Source organism: Hippocampus zosterae, chromosome 21 (genome assembly GCF_025434085.1).
Source record: "Hippocampus zosterae strain Florida chromosome 21, ASM2543408v3, whole genome shotgun sequence".
NCBI lineage: Eukaryota > Metazoa > Chordata > Actinopteri > Syngnathiformes > Syngnathidae > Hippocampus > Hippocampus zosterae.
The window spans coordinates 8,740,514-8,756,665 of NC_067471.1; the positions used below are offsets into that span (position 1 = coordinate 8,740,514).

General features: G+C 51.8%; 2 protein-coding genes and 1 long non-coding RNA gene across 14 annotated transcripts in view; 2 read left to right on the forward strand and 1 right to left on the reverse strand.

Annotated features, from left to right (window-relative positions):
• The window catches only part of pphln1 (periphilin 1), a 33,213-nt gene extending 28,934 nt beyond the window's left edge, over nucleotides 1–4,279 (forward strand). Inside the window, exons 11-12 of one of the 10 annotated variants that reach the window (XR_007960577.1) lie at nucleotides 3,935–4,071; nucleotides 4,190–4,279. Coding sequence is in view for 7 of the 10 variants with exons in the window: in XM_052055960.1 (XP_051911920.1) it covers nucleotides 1,448–1,707 (260 nt within the window). In the remaining 3 variants the exon portion in view is untranslated. Of the gene's footprint in view, nucleotides 1–1,421; nucleotides 1,917–2,185; nucleotides 2,295–3,930; nucleotides 4,094–4,189 lie in introns of those variants that run through there. The other 9 variants (XR_007960575.1, XR_007960576.1, XM_052055964.1 and 6 more) reach the window with 9 other exon arrangements.
• An 839-nt stretch (nucleotides 4,280–5,118) lies between these two features.
• Nucleotides 5,119–12,703, forward strand: LOC127593730 (uncharacterized). The gene is made up of 4 exons (XR_007960479.1): nucleotides 5,119–5,607; nucleotides 8,560–8,684; nucleotides 10,359–10,414; nucleotides 12,560–12,703. It is a non-coding gene; the product is annotated as an uncharacterized LOC127593730 (long non-coding RNA).
• Nucleotides 12,377–15,751, reverse strand: pus7l (pseudouridine synthase 7 like). 3 transcript variants are annotated; one of them, XM_052055331.1, is made up of 9 exons: nucleotides 14,651–15,749; nucleotides 14,431–14,590; nucleotides 14,119–14,335; nucleotides 13,899–13,997; nucleotides 13,686–13,767; nucleotides 13,382–13,547; nucleotides 13,181–13,298; nucleotides 13,060–13,140; nucleotides 12,377–12,993 (listed from the first exon to the last, which is right to left on the reverse strand). In XM_052055331.1, the coding sequence occupies exons 1-9, from the start codon at nucleotides 15,438–15,440 to the stop codon at nucleotides 12,631–12,633; spliced, it is 2,076 nt and encodes a 691-aa protein (XP_051911291.1). In that variant the 5' UTR covers nucleotides 15,441–15,749; the 3' UTR covers nucleotides 12,377–12,630. The 3 variants fall into 3 exon arrangements, with proteins under 3 accessions (XP_051911291.1, XP_051911289.1, XP_051911288.1); XM_052055329.1 differs by having other exon boundaries at nucleotides 13,060–13,113; nucleotides 14,651–15,748; XM_052055328.1 differs by having other exon boundaries at nucleotides 13,060–13,113; nucleotides 14,431–15,751.
• Nucleotides 15,752–16,152: the final 401 nt, after the last annotated feature.

Below are 16,152 nucleotides of genomic sequence, written 5' to 3' on the forward strand. Positions count from 1 at the left end.
AGAAGCCGGGGAAGAAAACAGACGATGACTTGGACAGTTTCACGACCTTGCCCCCCCCAACCCCACCCACCCCGCTCGAATGACTCCAAATGGCAAGTCGCTATTGCAAAAGAGCCCAACGTGGCCGCTCTTGTCTTTGCCGTGCTGTGCCAACTTGAAGTGTGCAGAGCTGCAGTTTGTCCCTCGTGCCCCCTCCCTCACACCCCCCCCCCCCCCCCCCCGGGGTCTTTGTTTACATCGGATCGTCCCGCACAACGCCCAGGCCGGTTATTCACACCCCATTGCCTCACAATGGAACCTGATTGCAGGCCGAGGGGTCCTTGCCCGGGGGGAGGGGGATGCTTGGATGCGCGTCGCCATCGCTCACGTCAAGCTCGGGCTGTTCAAAGCAAAAGAATCGTTTTTTTCCCCCCCCAACATCAAAATGCGGAAAATGCAATGCCGCCGAGAATAGGGCCCGACCAGGCCGGCTCGACGAACATCGCTCGCTCCGGCGACGCGAGTGTGCGTCCGTGCCGCCCCGGCAGCTCGGCGTACATACAGTCGCTTTTTACACTCGTCTCTTCCATCATCGCAGGGCACTTGAAAATAAACATCGGTAAAAGGTGGTCTGCGAGAAGGCCCCCCCCCTCCTATACCCCGACCCACCTCGGCGAAGCTGTCGGCAAACACAGTGAAAGCTTTTGTTCAAAGACCGACTACTGTATGTCAGGATGCTCGAAATTCTGCAGGATTAGTTGCCGTCTGTTTCCTCCCCCCTCCCCACCAGGGGTCAACAACAAGCTTGTTTGTTGGGCTTGGACGCTGAAAAGTGTGCCTCGTCGCACAAATTGTGTGCAACGGTGACCCCCTTTTCAGGTAGTGAGACATCCGCGGGCCCTCGTCCCGCTTTATTGTGAATGCAAAGCGCAGGCCGAGGGGAACGGCGGCTTTATCCGGCGGCAAGCCTGCAGCTCGTCAGGTCATCGCCTTTGCGCGGACGCCATGGAAACGGATCAATGATGTATGTAGGCTGCGTATTATTGACACCGCGGCAGCGCGTGACGCACGAGGGCGAGGCCCGCGGCCTGGGTCACGGACACTAACGATGAAGTTGCGGGAAGCAGTCCAGATACGGGCAAAAACGGTTTCGGTCCCGTCTATTTGCTGACACATCGGGTATACGGGCATCCTATTCACAATTTTTAAACAGACTCCTTGTCATGCTCATTACTGTAATCCCCCCTCCCTCCCCCAAAAAATCCGGGTCTGCTTTACGCATTGAGGCAAGATGCATCATTTTGAGTCCTTGTAGGGACAGCCTATACCCCCCTGCCCCCCACATTCCTTTTATTATCTCCCCGTGTCCTAATAATGTACAGACTACGATTTAACCTTGATTTGACCCCAATCTCACCCCCCCCCCCCCCCTTACGCCTCAGCTCCACTTGTCTGTCTGTACAACCAGATGATGCGGGACGCTTTGGGGAACAATGGAGAAGTTGTCCGTTTTGTCTGCCAAACTCGGACCACATCACGGACTCCATTTTGATCCACGTGTCGCATTCAACGACCGCCGGTGATTCTCGGGGTGGTACAAGTACCCCCCACCAGTCGTGCGAAGACCCTCAGGTAGTGTGCCAACAAATCAAGTCAACTCACTCTGCAGAGTCTCCGGCAGCAAAGACGCTCCAGTGCATTTGTTACATAGAGTTCAGTTGTATTTAACTTGAAAGTATAATCGATTTAAGAATATTTGGGTAACTATTCAGGAGTATTTGAGTTCATCGGTTAGTGTTTAGATTTTGTTATGGGGGGGGTGGTATTTAAGTAGATTTAAAAATCTACACACACACACACACACACACACACACACCTCCCCATGCATGTGTGGAGAGCAGCGACGATAAAACCAACTGAATCATCCATTCTAGCAAACTTTAGTTGATGGGGGAGGGGGGGGAGATCTGGACACATTCTAACCTAATTTATCGCGTATACGAGTGGGGATAGAATAATAAGCAGGGGGAGGAATGCGCGCTGAGCCTGTACACAAGTCTAACAAGTGTATATGTAAGCCAATATGTACACAGGACTAGATGTGTTTCCATGTTTGTATGTGTTTGTGCTCTTAGTGCTCGCATACAGAGAGAGGCTGTTCTCACCCCCCTCCCCCCTCCCCCATCCCCCCCAATTCCTCTACAAGTCCACATGTGTTTTATTAGCAGGCAGGCCCATCGGACTGTAAATTCCAATGGCGGGGCTACGCAACATCACAGGAAAGACGAGGAAGGCCGCACAGTGAAAAACTGGAGGTAATCGCACGCAGCTTCTCGCGCTCTCCGCTTTCCTTTCCCTGGCTCTGTTTGCGTCGCACCGACTCGTCGTCACGACTTGGAAACCGCGGCGATCCCCCCCCCAACGCTGACACCCGACCGGAGCTCCGACTTAGACAATAGTTTCTCTTTACCCTGGGATAGAATGTCGCGCATAATTACAAACGCGACGGCCAGACGCGCACGCGCAAATGACTCGGATTAAAGTTAGCGTGCTAATTTGACCCGTTCTCGCTCCCCACCGTCAGGCCAATCACAATTAGTTCAAATCCTTCACCAAAAAAGAGGCTTCAAATTCTCAAACTGCAGGTTCCTATCGAACCCGCCCCCAAACAAAACAAATGGCACGTACATAGCCTCTGCTGGCTTTATGCTAATGTGCCATTAGCAAAAGCCACCGCCACACAGTTAGCATCTGCGCCGCGGTATTGTTACCCTAGCAGCAGCACAGCTCGACAGATAATGTAACAATACTCCGAGGCATATATTCTTTATCATCTGCAATAACACCTCACCGCCTCTTGAAGCGCTTTCAAGCGATGACGACATGCCGCCGGGCCCGCCAGCGGAGCAAGCTAAGGACAAACACATTTGGATGAGAAGGTCGCCGTGCCTTCCGATTCATCCGTACGACATGATCGTTGGGCTGCCTGCTCAGCATGATGCAGCAGGCTGAGAATGTGCACCGCAAAATACACAACGGGTGGGGGGTGGGGGGGTAGAGGGAGGGGGAAAAAGACATAGAATAGTTTTGCATTGACAATTAGAACCATTCTCTAGTCTGCTAACTTGTTGGACCCGCGCCTCAGATAAGCTGCGAAAAATCTGCTGTGTCACCACCCGTGCGATGATTTTTTGTTTTTTTGTGTTTCCCCCCTCCCCTGCAACACAACTTGTGAACTGTCCACATACTGGCTCCGTTTTGTCGACCACGCGTCAACGGGGAATGACTGGATTTCCGCTGACACTATGGAGGTGTTGCGTGCACTGCCAATGTGATGCTTTTTTTTTGGGGGGGGGGGTGGTTCATTAACGGTTACTTGTCGGAGGCTGTCGTGCGCCTCCAGAAAATCTGCCCGGAGGGGGGGGGGGGGAAAAAGACATGATGTTGTTTACTTAGGATGCGTTTGCCTGCTGCTCGTATTATGATGAAGTGTGGAAAGGCTCAGAGGGAGGATGGAGTTCTCTCGATCTTGAAAATCCAAGCTGGCGTGCAACTTTTATTGAAGCGTGGAATAGAGCGATGAGGGCCAGTTACCAAAAAAAAATAAAAAATCTTGAGTTGGAAAAAGCAATAGTGCACATTGACTTTTTTTTAATATAGGCTTGATTTAAAACACAGTTCAATGTGAGTGGACCTTTTTTTTTAATTGCACGGCTGTAAAAAATGAGCACGAAGGAAGAGCGAACCGATGCATTATGGGTAATGGGCATCTTGCGCCATAACTCAATGAGCTACACATTGCTTTATTGACATTACATTACGGTCTTGATAGTTCAATATATCCTAAGTGTTGAAATCAATAAATAATAATGTGAATTTATTACCATTTCAATGTCAAATTCGTGGTGATTAAATTTTTTCTTCTTCTTTTTTTTTCCCCTTATTGCCCAGCCAGGTCTGCGTTCGTGATGGTGCGGTATGGCAGGAATGTCACACATCACAACCCGCAGACGCAGCAGCCACGCCGGCGACCGCACACCCCCGAGTTTACGGTCACTTGACACGCGGATTATCAGGCTTTGGGGAAGGCGTGTGTATGCACACACACACACACACTCACACTACCTTTATTCGGGGTGGGAATTGCACCGTAAGGCATGTCTGTTCTCAATGGATGATAAATGGACATTTTTTTTTTTTTTTTTGACAGGCATAAAGGACGTCCTTCCTGCTCTGTTGGAAAATGTTCTTCTTCTGGAGTTGCGTTATCCACTTGCGTGCCTCCCCCCCACCCTCCCCGGTAAGAGGCACAAATGGCGGCGCATGCGTCTCCAGCATCACTTGTAGGCATGAGTCAACAATTTGCAATGCAGCTGGCGCTCCGATTCAAAGGGGGGGGGAAAGCGCTTGGACTGAAGCCACGTCCACTCACTCCAGCCGAGGGGTTTTTGCTTTGGAGGCCCCCTCCACGCTCCTCAGCACCCTGAAAATTTGCGGTGTCCCCCCCCCCGCCCCTTCCCGCACCATACTCATTTATCAGCAAGAATTCATCTCGGGCGCCGAGGAGCGAGGAGAGCGTTTTCATTAAAAGGGGTGGGGAGGGGGGGAGTCATCAATAACCGAAATGATAACAGCGGGTCCGTCCCGCCGCTGCTACACGCTTTGCATCAGACCCCGGCAATAATAGCCCCTGTCTCAGCGGCTGTCAGATTTATGAGCTGGCAAAGAAAACATTTTCAGATGCATTTTTGGCACTTGTGGGAAAGGCGGCAGCGTCATTTATCCAGACGCACTCAGAGAGAGGATGGGGGGGGGTCAGGACCTCTTTTGAGTTGAAATAGCTTTTCATAGTAAAGGCGGTGTATGTATCGACGACTGGAGTTGTTCACTTCACACTTTGACTTGTCTGTGAAGCGTTCACTGCGACAAATTTGGTGAAAAAATGCGAACGTTTTGTCACTGTTTCCGCGAAAAAGTTTGGCATTTTAGGAGAAAAGTGGGGAATTTTATGACGGCAAGCTCCCTGTAAATGTTTTACAAATCGCGACACACTCATCTGCAGATTTGCTGTCATCTTCACCACAATCATTCCTCAAAATGACAAATCATATCGTGGATTTTCTTCCCCCCCGCCCGTCTTATTTTTTTTTTTCTTTTTCTGTCCGACTCACGCCTGTCGGTATGACGGAAAGAAGTCCGCGATAAAACAGATTAGCGCTCTAAACATTTTGGACGGAACAGCGTGTGAGCCACTGCCAATTTTCTTCCCTGCAATTCTCGCAGGCCTTTCGTAATGTCGGCGTACACGTCTTGCGGGATGTTCTTCGTGTGAGAACGACAATCGCGTGACTTTTATTTCACGGTGCGAGAGGCGCCTTTTGGGATGGATAGCGAGAAGAGTTTGAGAGCGTGTTGAAAAATAGAGGAGTAAAAAACCAAAACAACGCTCCGGTCAACGCGACGTGAGCTGTTTTTGTGTTGATTTTTATCCATGCGTTCATTTTCGCATCACGACTCTTGTTTCCAGAAAGTTCACGGATGAGCTGGAGCCGAGCGAGAGGCGCCAAACGCACGTATCGCCTGTCGACCGCGCGGCCGGAGGAAACCGGAGCGCCTGCAGAAAGCAAGGTGAGAACATGTCACGTGCGAGTCGCTTAAGTTGACTTAAAGTCACCGGAAATCGTTGACGACCCCCCCCGTCTCATGCCACGAGCCAGCTCCAATAGCAGATTACATTTATCAGACAAATGAGCTTGTGTGAAGGCGGTCGCAAAAAATATAAATGTCACGAGATTCGAGACGTTTCCAGGCGGGACGCAGCACGCCATTGAGGCTTGACACCAAGCGGGGCTGTCGTATCGCCATCTGCACATCAGACTGTCGTTACTTTTCCAAAAGGAGGCTCGCATGCATGCAAGCACGACAACAACTAAATGCACCCTCATGTGCCCCCCCCCTTCTTGCCCAACCCCGATACATTCTCTCTGCCCTCCCCACCCCGCTTTCAGGGCATAAATTGCAGCCATATGTGGCAGGAGAGAGTTCAAACACACACCTTTGAGAAGCGGCCATTATCCCTAATTGGCTTCAAAGTCGAGTTGGAACAATCAGTCAGGGAGGGAGAAGCTTGAAACCGAAAGACCGAAAGACGTTCAAACGTTGATCTCTCAATGCGCTTTTTTGCGCTTTTTTTGCTTTCCGATACACATGTTTGTCCCCCGTTTCCCTGCAGTCTGTCGTCTGAATTTGAGGAAAGATTGATTGCCTTCCAAGGGTAAATCTGTCCCAGGCTCTGTTCCCCGTCCACTTCCCACAGCCCCCCCCCCTGGCCCCGAGCAGCCCTTCACTGTCTCCCATGTCTCACCCCCCGTCTGGCATCTTTGCCCTTTGCACCGCGCCTCGCTACAAGCTCACCATCACGTCTGGACACTTTGCTGCCCTTTTCAGCACCCCCCCCCCCCCCCGACCCCCCAACGCCGTTTTGGCAAAAGTGCAGATTTGTGCTGCACAAAAAAAAAAGTGACCGCATCCCCACTCCCTTGTCTTCATTCCCCAGCCGGTATCTTTTCTCGGAGAATTTGTTTGTCAGGCCGCGTAACAAACCGCTTCCATCTGGCATCGCGCCGTGAAATGAAGAAAACATCTGACAGTCAGACCGAAAGGAAGTGCGCTTTTCTCCTCGCCCTTAACCTTTAACCGATAGAGGAAGATGCACTAAGTCAAGGTGTCAGCATGTGGCCGCCGAAGTCGAAACGCCGAGTGCCGCTTTGACCGTGTTGCTCATTTACGCAACCGCTTTAACCGGGTAATGAATAATCGGGGCTTGATGACGAATCGGTTCACTTGTTTGCCATTCGCCAAGAACTGACGTGACGGAATTCCAAGTCTCTGTCAAGGCTCACAGCGAGCAACCAGAAGTGCACGAAATGATCAAACACGCCGCCATTTTGCGCTAATCGACGCAAGCGTAGCGAGGGCCTCGCGCCGCACAGCTAATTGCTAAATGATCCCTGGCTTCCCCTGAACTCGTCGTGAACCCGCTCGCAGTCTCCCAAACGGTGACCCCCCGCCGTGTTTATCTTTGACCCCCTTGCGTGGAAGCGACCCTCCGTCGTCCTCCCGGGGAAAATTGTTGGCTACGAATTGTCCGGAGCCGAGGGGCCAGATTGCTGCTATTAGCGTGCGACTCTCCTGATGTGTTTTCTCGGGTTGCCAGACTCATTTCTGGGCTTAAGTGACACAAATTGAGAAAAGAAAAGGGAGAGGCGGCGCGAGCTAGCAAAAGCGGACTGCGCTCACGTCAGCGTGCGCAGTCAAAATATAGTGCTACGTCAAATCGAGAAAAGAAAAGGGAGAGGCGGCGCAAGCTAGCAAAAGCGCACTGCGCTCACGTCAGCGTGCGCAGTGGGCGTATAGCGCTAGGTCAAATCGAGACAGAGGTGGATGAAGCGGTCAGTGGTCACGCGAGGAATTTCGGCATAGGGGCCGAGGGGCGCCCTCACGACCCCCCCCCCCCCCCCCATCCCGATACCGCAAAGTCTTTTGGAGAGCGGGTGTCACTTGTCAGATGGGAGATAAAGCATATCGGGCTTTGCAACGACCTGCATTTTGTCTGAGGCGCGGGCGCTTTGAGCCAAAGGCTTCTTGGATCCCGAGATAACGCTTTGTTTTGGAAGAGCCGCCGCCGCCGAGTCCAAATGGACTGTTTCAAGAAATGCGTCTGCGATAGATGTGCGTGCAATTTGCTCGGCCCAACTTTGCTCTATTTATATCACTCGGGTCTGTTTCTTGCGGAATTTGCAGAGAAACAAAGCCTTTCGAGGTTTGACCTAAGACGTTTGGGAGTCGGTCATGGGATGAGCACAGGAGGCGGAACGTCAAACTTTTTGATATGATGTCACTCGGTAAAATGTCGTCTAGAGGTTAGAATAAAAAATGTGTGCGTCCCGTTTGGAGTTGGCCAGTATTCCTCCGGACCAAATTCTCACATTACTCAACAAGTCCATTAGCGACGCGACGGTAAACCCGATCCAGTTTGCGTTGGCCCGGCCGCGTCGTTCACATGGCCGGATTGAAAAACAAAATCTAAGCCCGAAGGCATTAAGGCGCTATCACACGCTAATTTCGGCGCATTTCATGAAATCCCAACGCCCGGACTCCAGTCTGGGACATTGCTCGGGTTCATTCAGGACATTTAATCCAGGCTGAAGGTGATGGCCTGTGACACTAATGACCAGCCACCCAGCGACTAGGGACCACCGCTTTGAGAATGGCGATGGCGAGTCAGGGTACCGTTTTGTCGTGAATCTGACGAAATATGGAAATGATTTAGTTTTTTTGCCCCCCCCAGTTGCGCTGCATGTTTTTTTTGCCTAGCCAGATGAATTCCACGCCTGAGGACTTGCACAACTCAATCAGCTACGTATCAGTAACATGCATCCGAAGCAGCCCCTCGACTCCGCTCGCAAGCCAAAACTTCAGGGCTAGTTTAGCAACTGTCTGTTTTTTTTTTTCTTCGTCTTCTCCTCCTCCTCCATTGTTTCGAGCAGATCTGCGCTTAATCAGTGGATGTGCTTCCAGGGGTGTTTTATGACGAAACTGCCTGCTCGGTGGCGGCTCGCCCACGAGAAAATGAGGACATCGTGTCCTGAACCCGCGATGGGCCTCACGCGAGGCACAGGCCTCGGATGAGTTGCAGATTCAGTGTAAGTCTGTTTGGACTCCATCACGAGAGCCTTTTTTTTTCTTTTTGGTCAAAGATATTTTCGCAATGGCCGTCAATGATAATTTCGGGTTTTGAGTTGGCGAAAAGATCAACGCTGGCGAATGTCGGATATCAATGGCAGGCGGCGAGAGATTCCTCTTTTGAAGCTCATTTGCAAGCAGCCCTGAAACATGGAGCCAATAAGGCGCCTTGTAGCTCAACCCGTTTTGAAAACACGCAAATGAGTACGCGAGCGCAGCTGAAACTCAAGTTTGACTGAACTGATAAACTTAAAAAGTGGATCTCTTTTCAGCGATTACACAAAGGCAGTAGTGCCCCCCCCCCCATTCGTACACCACCTGTTATGGATTACAATTCCTTCTCGCTAGCGCTTTGGTTGGCTTTATTCAATAAGCTTTGCAATGTTGACATGAACCGAGACACCCGTTTGAGTCACTACTGTACTGCACAATGCAAAATGTAAAAAAAAAAAAAAATGGCCGATACTGTAAGCTTCCAAAATGTTAACAAGCGTTGCACTTGTAAATCTGATGCGGTATTATTGTAATAACCACTTGTTCGGCTTCTCGACACAACGTTAGGGGAACTCTCTGACGAGCTGAAAACTAAAACTAACTGAAACGGCGTCTCCATTTTTTCAGCTAGCTAACACGACGTTAGCTAGACATAAACGTACTAGAAAAACGAATTTAAAAAACCCTCTAAGTCCAATTGACTTGCCGTCGTGGCTTCTTTTTCTGAGTCCATGAGCGCTAATCATTTTCAGGGTTGCCAAGTAATTATGTAAACGCTAAGAGGCCAGCGCTAACGCTAATGCTCTGGCACCCCGCGCGTAATCAAATCCAGCACACCCACGTTATTGTCTCTGATAACACGCCTCCATTTGCCGTCTTATCTAATGGGCCCAGTACGTCCGGACGGCGCTAAGTTGGTCATACAGTCCCCCCCCCCGAGCTCCTTGGAGAAGTCTCGCAGGACAGGAAGCGGTTCCATCAATCACCGCGGGGACAGCTCGTCCTCCTCCCGGGGGCGCCGCGGCCCTCCTCGGCGCAGCTGCCGCTCAGAGAAGGGCCTGCTTCCCATTTTCATTCCGATCTGTCCGCGGGCGCACGCGCACAGCTGAGCCTTCGTCAACAAGGCAATTAGATGACTGCCGTCCAGACTCCAAACCAGATTTACCTTCAAGACACATGATGGATGTGAGGCGCTAAGTAATCTGTACTTTTTTTTTAAACACTAGCACGCTTGAGCATTGATTATTATTTTCTATTTATTGATTCATTTATTTGTTCAATCAAAAAAAAAACGGCAATGTTCGTATTTTACTATAGCCCAAATTCAGTTAAAAAATTTTTGTTGCAAAATTGGATGCTAGTTGCTACCCATTGCAAGTGAAGGGCAAATCGTTGCACAGCGTCAACCAAATACCGTTTGTGGTTGGTGGTGCACCGCTGACCGAAAGGCATTCCTTGCACGGTTTTCGCCGAATAATTCCCAAGTAGTCTCCCTCCAGGTTTATCGTGACATCATGTGAACGCCTCGCTCCACTTTTTCACACGCCGATAAGAGACTTGAGAAGCGTCCGAAGCAGCAGCCGCAAACTTACAAAAGTATTTGCCCGATTCTCAAATTCTGATTTTCTTTTTTTTTGCAGGTTTCCCGCTTTCAACGACAAAGCAGCGACAACTGAAATCGAGCATTTCTGTGCGGGTAAGTCGTCTTGCTCCTTCCTTGCAGATTTGCTTTAATTCAGCAACACCGGAGGCCTTTCGAGCATGAATGACCTTTTTATGCTCATGCCGCGGCGTACTTGCGCACGAAATTGTGCAAAAGTTAAGAACAAAGACCGTTCGTTGATCATTGCTTGTACTTGGACCTGAAGCCGGATAGCAAGGATCCCGCATGATTTCTCAAACCGCTTTCCTTCCAGAAATCGATCTGGTGTGACGCAAGTCCCCTGAAAGTTTTTCTGTCCTAATCACGGCAAAATCTCGTCGCTGACGCCACCGCGAGTGAATACTTTTAACACGGCGTCGGGAATGGCGCTCATCTTTTCTTATTTGAGCCAGGAAGTTCCCTTTCACTTTCCCCGCTTCCTTTTCGGGGAACCGTAAAGTTAATGCTCGCATGAAAAAAACGGATTGAAAAAAGGTGTTTTGCTCCCAGCTCGGGAAGGGAAAAGCCGCCTCTTTCCCCGCCAAGTATCTTTCGCTACGATAATATCCGTGCGCACGCGTGGTAAATGTCTTTCATAACCCTCAACTTCCTGCGTGGAGCGCGTCGCCGTGGAAGTGGGTCAATATTTATTCACGGTTGGCCCGGCACGGGGAATGGCTTTGCCAGACGTCGTTTTCTGAGCGCAGGAGTTTGCGTTTTGGGAGAATGCAGAAAGACGCGTTGCGGCTCGCTGGATTTCTCGCTCCTCGTTGGGGTTTTAATTGACCGCAGGTCAGCGCAATGACCCCCCCGCTTGTCATCGGGAATGTAAAAGTACGTAAATTAGACGGATTCTCCGAACTGGGCCTCGATGTTGTCCATCACCAACCTCCCCCCCAACGGGATGTTTTTTATGTTAGTTGCAAGTTGAGGAAAAGTCCAGACATCTGGAAGCCATCTTGAGTGAAAGGGTGTAATGAGATTGCGGGGAGGCTGGAGATGCGCAATTATTTCCCGCCTTCAAGCCACCTGGGGCAAGCCAACTATTGAGCCGGCACTTAGCTGAGCATTTAACACATTTCATCTGCCCGGATTCTCGTTTGACTCCTCCAGCCCCGAAAAAAACTAAATTAAGCTCTTTGGGGTTTTTTTTTGTTAGTCTCCAGCAGCCAGGTCGGAAGTGTGAGAAGCTCTCGTCTCCTCTTTCTTGTGATATTTTGGTATCGAGCGCACCTGAAATGAAAGTCTGCCAATGATCTCATGTGGCAGTTTATCTTTCGAGCTGACAGGCCGGCATGTTACAACCGACAACATCCATAAAGATCTTCCAGTAACAGGAATTAAATATAGCCTCAAGGGATCCAATCAGAGAGGTGGGTGGGGGGGGGGTTATTTTTTTTTGCACTTTGCAAACTCATCAAAATTCCACAAATTAGTCACAGGAAGAGGAGGCCGAGTTTCGATGGGAGTGCGGCCCCCCCGGGAGTGAGCTCCGCGGGGGCGCGCGCATCATTAGAAGTCATCGCGCCTCTTTAAATGTCTCATAAAGGTGAAAGATTGAGGGGGCCGCGCTCGTTGACCTTTTAGCTTGGCGTCGGAGGCTCTTTTCGCTTCTCTGAGAAACAAGCGCAAGAATGGAAACGTAAATTCGGTTCGTGGCGGACTCTCGACGTGTCCATCGGCATGCGTGTGAGCTTGATCGTGTAGCACGGGTCAGTTTGGAGTTAACCGGCAAAGCGGCTCGAAAATGGAGGAGTGGAAGGAGGTTGCGCAACGCAGAGAGGAGCTTTTTTTGCAGCACCAGTCAGTTGCCCCCACCTAGTGGGCAAGCGCTCGTCGTACGGCTAAAAAATCATTCGGAGCGAGAGGCCTCCCATTCAGCAAACTTGAAGGACGACAGGCGCGCGGCAACGTGCATTCGGAGTCGGAAATTGAACCAAAATTTGGGTTCTCAAATTTAAAAAAAAAACGAATTCAAACTAACTGAGTTATTGTAAAAAAAAATTCCCAAACTCCTCACTTGTGTTTTTTTAATTACGCGCGCCCGATTTTCCAACGTCTCAGCAGCATGCGCGACTCAAACGAGCCGATAAAAATATGCTGTCAAAAAAAAAAACCTAAAGTCTATTTCTTTATCCAGGACTGACGAATGTTTTACTGTCTGCAGTCTATTTCTCATCGACCCCACAAAATACAAAGACAAGCTACGCACACCGCTAACCGGAAGAGACGCACCGACGAGTCGGAGGGGGTTCGGCGCGCAAACACATCTAGAGATCGCACTTCATGATCTCTCGGAGGCAGATGGTGGCGTAGCATGAGGAGTCCAGGTCAAAGTTCAAGGTGAGCGTGAGCGATTCATGGCGCTCGGCGTCCCCCGTCGTCGCCTTGAAGTGTCCTTTGCTATTCCCGCCGCCGTTTCCCCCCGCCCCTTCCTCGCAGGTCTGGAGCCGGTAGCTGAGGTTGCACAGGTTGGCCAATAGGGGGCGGTAGCAGCCCGGCAGGTTCAGCTTGAGGCCGCCCACTCGGAAGCGGCAGTTGTCCAGGCCGTCCGTGGCGAGCCTCTCCCGGTACCAGGCGCCCATGGCGTTCTCGGGGTACCTGACCGTGTTTCCCGGCATGGGCAGCAGCACCTGACGACGCGACTCGACGTTTGAGTTTGAAATCCCGGCGTGCAAAATGCTCCCTCGGCGCCATACCTGAGCCAGGGCGTAGGCTCCCCGTCGCTCTTCTGCTTGCGTCACCACGTGGATCTGAGAAAAGGCAACAGCGTTCAGAGGCTGTTCCCCTCTCGTCGGCGTGGGCGTCGCCCATTTTTACCCGAGCCGCCTCGCAGTCGTCCGTTTGCTCCGCTTCTTGCTGCGTCCACACCAGGTCCCCCGTTCGGACCTGGTGACCCAGTGTCGCCAACCTGTGCGCCACCGCCTCGTTCCAAACTCTGCAATCGTTATAAAAAAGCAGATGGGGAGTCATAGAAGACCCCCCCCCCCGGGTGAGAGGCTTTTCCCTCAGGCGGCTGACCTGCTGCAGTAGGCGTGCGGATAGAAAACTCTCATGCCGTGCGGCAGGCTGAGCCAGGCTTTGGCGCAGCCCTCCGGGCCGGTGCCGTAGCGGTTGAGGGCGCGGAGCATGAGCCGCTCCCTGGCTTTGGAAGCGGGCATTAATGCCAAGGACTCCTTCGCGTTATCTGGAGGGAGGAGGGAAAAAAAAAAAGAAAGCGCACTATTTAAAAGTATTTCCCAGGAAGCAAATCACTGATTTGAGTTTTTGTTTTTTTTTTCTTCTGCAGCGTTAGCAGGAAGTGAGTGAGGCGGCGTTGACGCACCAGTCTGGAGGAAGTGTCTCTTGGCTTGGCTGGGAGGATCATCGCCGTCCTCGGGACTGAAGAACAAACGGACGGCGTTCACCTGAGCGCGAGACGGCGACGTACGTCGAGTTACGAAATGGCCCGGAATTCCAGACAAGTGAGTCAGACAAATTTGTGCGTATGATTCAAAAGTGAAAAAATGAACTCGGAGCAAACCGCAGCAATACTCACCATGTCTTCTTTGAGTAAAGCCAGTCCCACCAAGTCGGACCGAACGCTTTGGCCCGTTCCGAACCTCTGCGGCCCGTAGTAGTTGACAAAACCTCGGACCTGAAGCAAACAAAAAAAACCGCAAACCACCCCCCACCCCATCTGCGATCAAGTCAAAGAAGGCGGAGCAAAGGTAGGAGCAAAAATAGGAGCGTTCCGACTCCGGTCCGAATGCTCCCACCTGAACATTCTGCAGCGCTTCCTCCACCAGGCCGGCAAGGCGACGTCGCGTCTCGGCGCCGGAGTGCACCTCGCCGCCGCCGTGCGACTTCAGATCGCGCACCACCAGGTCAAAGTGGTTCCCCCGCAGTCGTCCCAGCTTCAGCGGCTCGGCCGCCGGGCGGATGTGTGAGAGACGCATCCCTCGCTTCTCCAACTCCCCGCGCTTTTCCATCAACCTAGCGTGAAAAGATTTTTGCTTGTTTGTTTTTTTTTTTGTCAGTGCGTTGGGTGTCGGAAGCATCCCTGGGAGAACTCTACTCCGCGTTGTTACCGTTGAGGCGAGACCTTCTTGACCACCATGGATTGGTAGGTGAGCGCTCGCTTGTCCTTGATGCCGGCGTAGGTGAAGTCTGACGGCAGGACGCCGAGTGTCGCCGCCATGTAACTGATGGCCTCCAGAGTCTCCAGGTTTTCCTTACACAGAGTGAACGCTGGAAGAAAGACCCCCGGTGAGGAAGCGGAGCAAACGGGTTTTTGCGGCGTCGGCTCACCCGTGTAGACGTCCTCCTCCCTGCGCTCCTCGGCGCTCCTCTTCTTGGGTCTGCCGCGCTCCCGGAGTCGCACCGAGATGGCTGTCCTCTCCTGTTGGTTGAAGCTCTTGGTCTCCACCAGCTTCCCAAAGCGGCGGTTGAGGAAGTGGTGCACGGCCGTGCGGTGCTCCTTGTTGTCGTCGGGGTGAAACGTGTAGGACGAGTCCTGCACTTTGGCGTCCATGAACCGGAAGAAGTCTTCGGCCTCCTCCTCGGTGACCAGCTGGGAAAGCTCCCTGTAGTCCGGGTCCTCCCTCACCCTGATCTCGGGCTGGATGGTGACGGTCATCAGGAAGGGGAAGCGGTGTCGGACGGCCCGGTGGACGTTGGCTCGCTGGTACTTGTCGGTGAAGGATCCGAGGGAGAGCTCCTTGCGGCCCGACTCTTCACCTTCCTCCGCCTCGTCTCGGAGACTCACCACAAACTGCTCCAGCTGTTCGCTCACCCCCTGACCCAAGACCATGCTCAGGTCTAAGCCGTCGGGGCTCGATACGGTCAAATCGAACCTGCAGTCGGCTGCGAAATCGCCTTCCTCCGAACCCTGGCGGTTCCGATCCCGCCTCCCGCCGCTCTTGTCCGTGGACCGAGGAGCGTGCGTGGCCGCTCCTGTAGTCACCTGCCGTCCATCGGCGTCTATTTCCGTCACCACAAAGTCTCGGATGAACTTTTTAATGTTGCCAAGAAACCCCTCGTGGTTTGAGATGAAGCACGCAGGCACACTAGCGGCGTCGCCGTCCTGCTTCATCGTCATTGTAATCTGGACAAATAACCCGCAGCGGAAATCAACGGACGTAAACTGTCGATCGGGAGGCGTTTTGGCCGCAGAGGTTACGAAGCTATTTGGAACAGACGCCCCATATTTGACACAAAAGACTGCTCCGCGACGTAGCGGACAATAGTTCCAATCCAGTCAAAGCAAAACACTCGGTGATCAATAGGTACCGAATAACAGGGTTGTGAAAAAAAACCCGCGCCCCCCCCCCCCCCCCCCTCCAAAAACGTAAATTCAGTGAGCAGCGTGTTTTCGAGTAGCCCGCTGGTGGCACGTAAACAAAACAACACGGGCACGCTCAAACCGCTGCTTCCGGGGCACGTGACGTGTCACGTGACTGCATTTTCTTAAAGGGGCCGTCGCGCGTGCTAAACGTTTCACTCCGACTAAAAACCAAGAAAAGTGAATTATAAAGCAGTTGCCGAAGGAATGACTCAAAAGAAGACAGAAACATAAGCTCGGGCTAATATGACGCATGAGTATAAAATTACGGTTCTGATTTGAGGCACTCGGTGTACGTAGTACTGTACGTGCACGTCTTTTGGCTTTATTGCCCCTTATAAAAGCACTTTTACACTCTCGACTCATTTCGGTACAAGAGCACTTACTGAGGTTTACCCATCAGAAGACGAAACGGCACCAAAAAGCATGGCATTGTTTGATTTTATTAATACACGGTGAACATGTGCAC

Bases quoted from the DNA above. Each gene is read 5' to 3' on its own strand.
- pus7l (XM_052055328.1), bottom strand. From the start codon at position 15,440: ATGACGATGAAGCAGGACGGCGACGCCGCTAGTGTGCCTGCGTGCTTC. The intron at 13,299-13,381 runs GTCAGCCGCCTG...TAACGATTGCAG, and splicing joins CCGCACGCCTACTGCAGCAG to AGTTTGGAACGAGGCGGTGG. The intron at 12,994-13,059 runs GTATGGCGCCGA...TCGCGTCGTCAG, and splicing joins GAGCCTACGCCCTGGCTCAG to GTGCTGCTGCCCATGCCGGG.